At 39.4% G+C, this 2,060-nt stretch overlaps 1 protein-coding gene across 1 annotated transcript in view; it reads right to left on the bottom strand.

Moving 5' to 3' along the window:
* Window positions 1–2,060, bottom strand: part of LOC118337639 (proline-rich receptor-like protein kinase PERK2) — an 8,691-nt gene extending 6,631 nt beyond the window's left edge. Inside the window, exon 1 of the mRNA XM_035674757.1 lies at window positions 1,747–2,060. Within this exon, the coding sequence (XP_035530650.1) occupies window positions 1,747–1,781 (35 nt within the window). The 5' untranslated portion in view covers window positions 1,782–2,060. The remainder of the gene's footprint in view (window positions 1–1,746) is intronic.

Genomic DNA, 2,060 nt, shown 5'->3' with positions numbered 1-2,060 from the left:
ATGTCACTTAGTCAGTTTACTCAGCAATAGAAAAGGGGTCCCTTAATGAGGAAGGTTGGGAAACACTGCCTTAGGCTATGTGAACCTGTATCAACACTGTCATTTTAAAAAGACCATAGGTCTTTTAGAGGTATTTCAAATGTCAGTTACCCAAAAACAACAAAAAACATTTAGTCGTAGCTGGCCTTGCAGAAAATTTAGTTTTTTATTGTTCCAGTACTGAGATATCTTAGACTTCTCCCTCCACCCCAACACCCTGCTCCGTCCCAGAACCATTTTTATTGGATCCACTTTTTACCAAAGAAGTAGTTCCTTAGAAAACTGAGGTCAGTAGATTATTCATACTAACATAACAGTGTCAGTTTCTGAATCTGTCTGCATAAATACAACAACCCTTACACTATTTGTTATTTGAACCACTGGATCTCTTTTAAAATTTGATGCCACATATAATCCAGTTGTGAGTTAGGTCACTCTTCTGTGAATTCAAAAAGAATATCCTGAGAAACTGAGGAAAGCACATGACTACAGAACACTTCCCAGAAGTCCTGTTTGTGCCACACATGTTAGGCTCGCTCACAGGAAAAGGGGTAGAATAACCGTTAGGTCAGCTAAATGGGGCATGGCAGTAGAAAATTGCAGTAGTCAGTAAAACACTCGGCACAGACGTCCTGGAATATGCTGTATTTGAAATTTATCTCAAAGAGCATTTGTTTTAAACGTGTGATGTGAGCTTTCTTTGCAGTCCTCGGGATAACTCTGTACAGACTATTTACTCAAGTACAAATTTGAGATAGTTGTACTTTACTTGAGCATTAGCAACTAGTATATATATGGTGCATTGTTATGGATTCATCTACCCAACAGTGTATAAAAAAGTTAAAATGAGCAGAAAAACACTACCTACACATTAATTGATTATTAATAACAATATAATATAAAAATGTAATTAGTATAACACTCAAAGGAGCCATCTTTCTGCACGACTTTTACTTGATACTTTACTACATTTTACTGATAATCATACCTAAGAACTTTCACTGACTTATACTTGTAATGGAGCATTTCTTTATTGCAGAGTTGATAGTTTTACTTGAGTAAAGGATCTGAATACCTCATCCACCGCTGACTTTAGGATAATCACATTTCCACCCTGACTCTAGCTCTTATCCACAAAATAAATGGACCAAATTAACATTTCATTGTAACCTATCGTTTGTCTTTTTATTTGATAACCTTATTTTCTTAAAGGAGAGCATGTTATAGGCTCAACAAACGCAGCGATAAAAGTTAAACAGTCTCAACCTAAATCATATTAATAACATTGCTCTGTAGATTCAGTGTCGACATCATTGTGGCTGCCATATAACGGTCTCATCTGCCTTTTTAAAGTTGTCTGGGGCAACTTTCAACCACTCGTATTCTCACACATAAGTGGGATCAACTGAATGTGAGCATTTCCGTAACAAAGTCCTTCTCCTGCTTCAGTTCATGTACTAGAAAAGAGATTTGGTGAGAAAACATAAAATCAGCATCTACTATTTCACAAACTCTCAGATGCTATTGACCTATTTATTAGTCAGTGAGTCATCACATCTGTTTTTCCTGCTCTGGCTTCCTGACTTTCAACCCCCGACTCCCCCCTCCCTTCCACAGCAGTTACAACATCCCCCTGCTGCCAAAGAGTACAGTTCCTGCACTGTATTTTCACCCAGCTACATTATCACAGACCCCTCACAAACTCACCCTGTGTCCTTGGAAATAACGCTGGCTTCCATCATATTTCCACAGATTGAGGGTCCGACTGATCACTCTGTGTCTCTCTCAGCTCCATTGAAAACTCCGCCTCCTCTCTGCCCCCCCTTTTTCTTCCTCCTGTTGATCGGAGCAGGACTGAATAAGGAAAAACTAAAAGGCAAAGGGAAAATATGTTTCTCTGTGTCAGCCCTCCCCTTCTGTGTCTGCCTCAACTTCCTGAGCTGCTTGTCAGGCAGGAAGAGGCCGAACACTTTGGTCAGACTTCCCCTGCTCTTTTCTTGTCTACAACCTCTGTCTCATAC

Source organism: Morone saxatilis, unplaced genomic scaffold (assembly GCF_004916995.1).
Source record: "Morone saxatilis isolate NCDOM2014 unplaced genomic scaffold, NCSU_SB_2.0 Contig3, whole genome shotgun sequence".
Classification (NCBI taxonomy): Eukaryota; Metazoa; Chordata; class Actinopteri; family Moronidae; genus Morone; species Morone saxatilis.
This window is presented reverse-complemented; position numbering and strand designations above follow the sequence as displayed.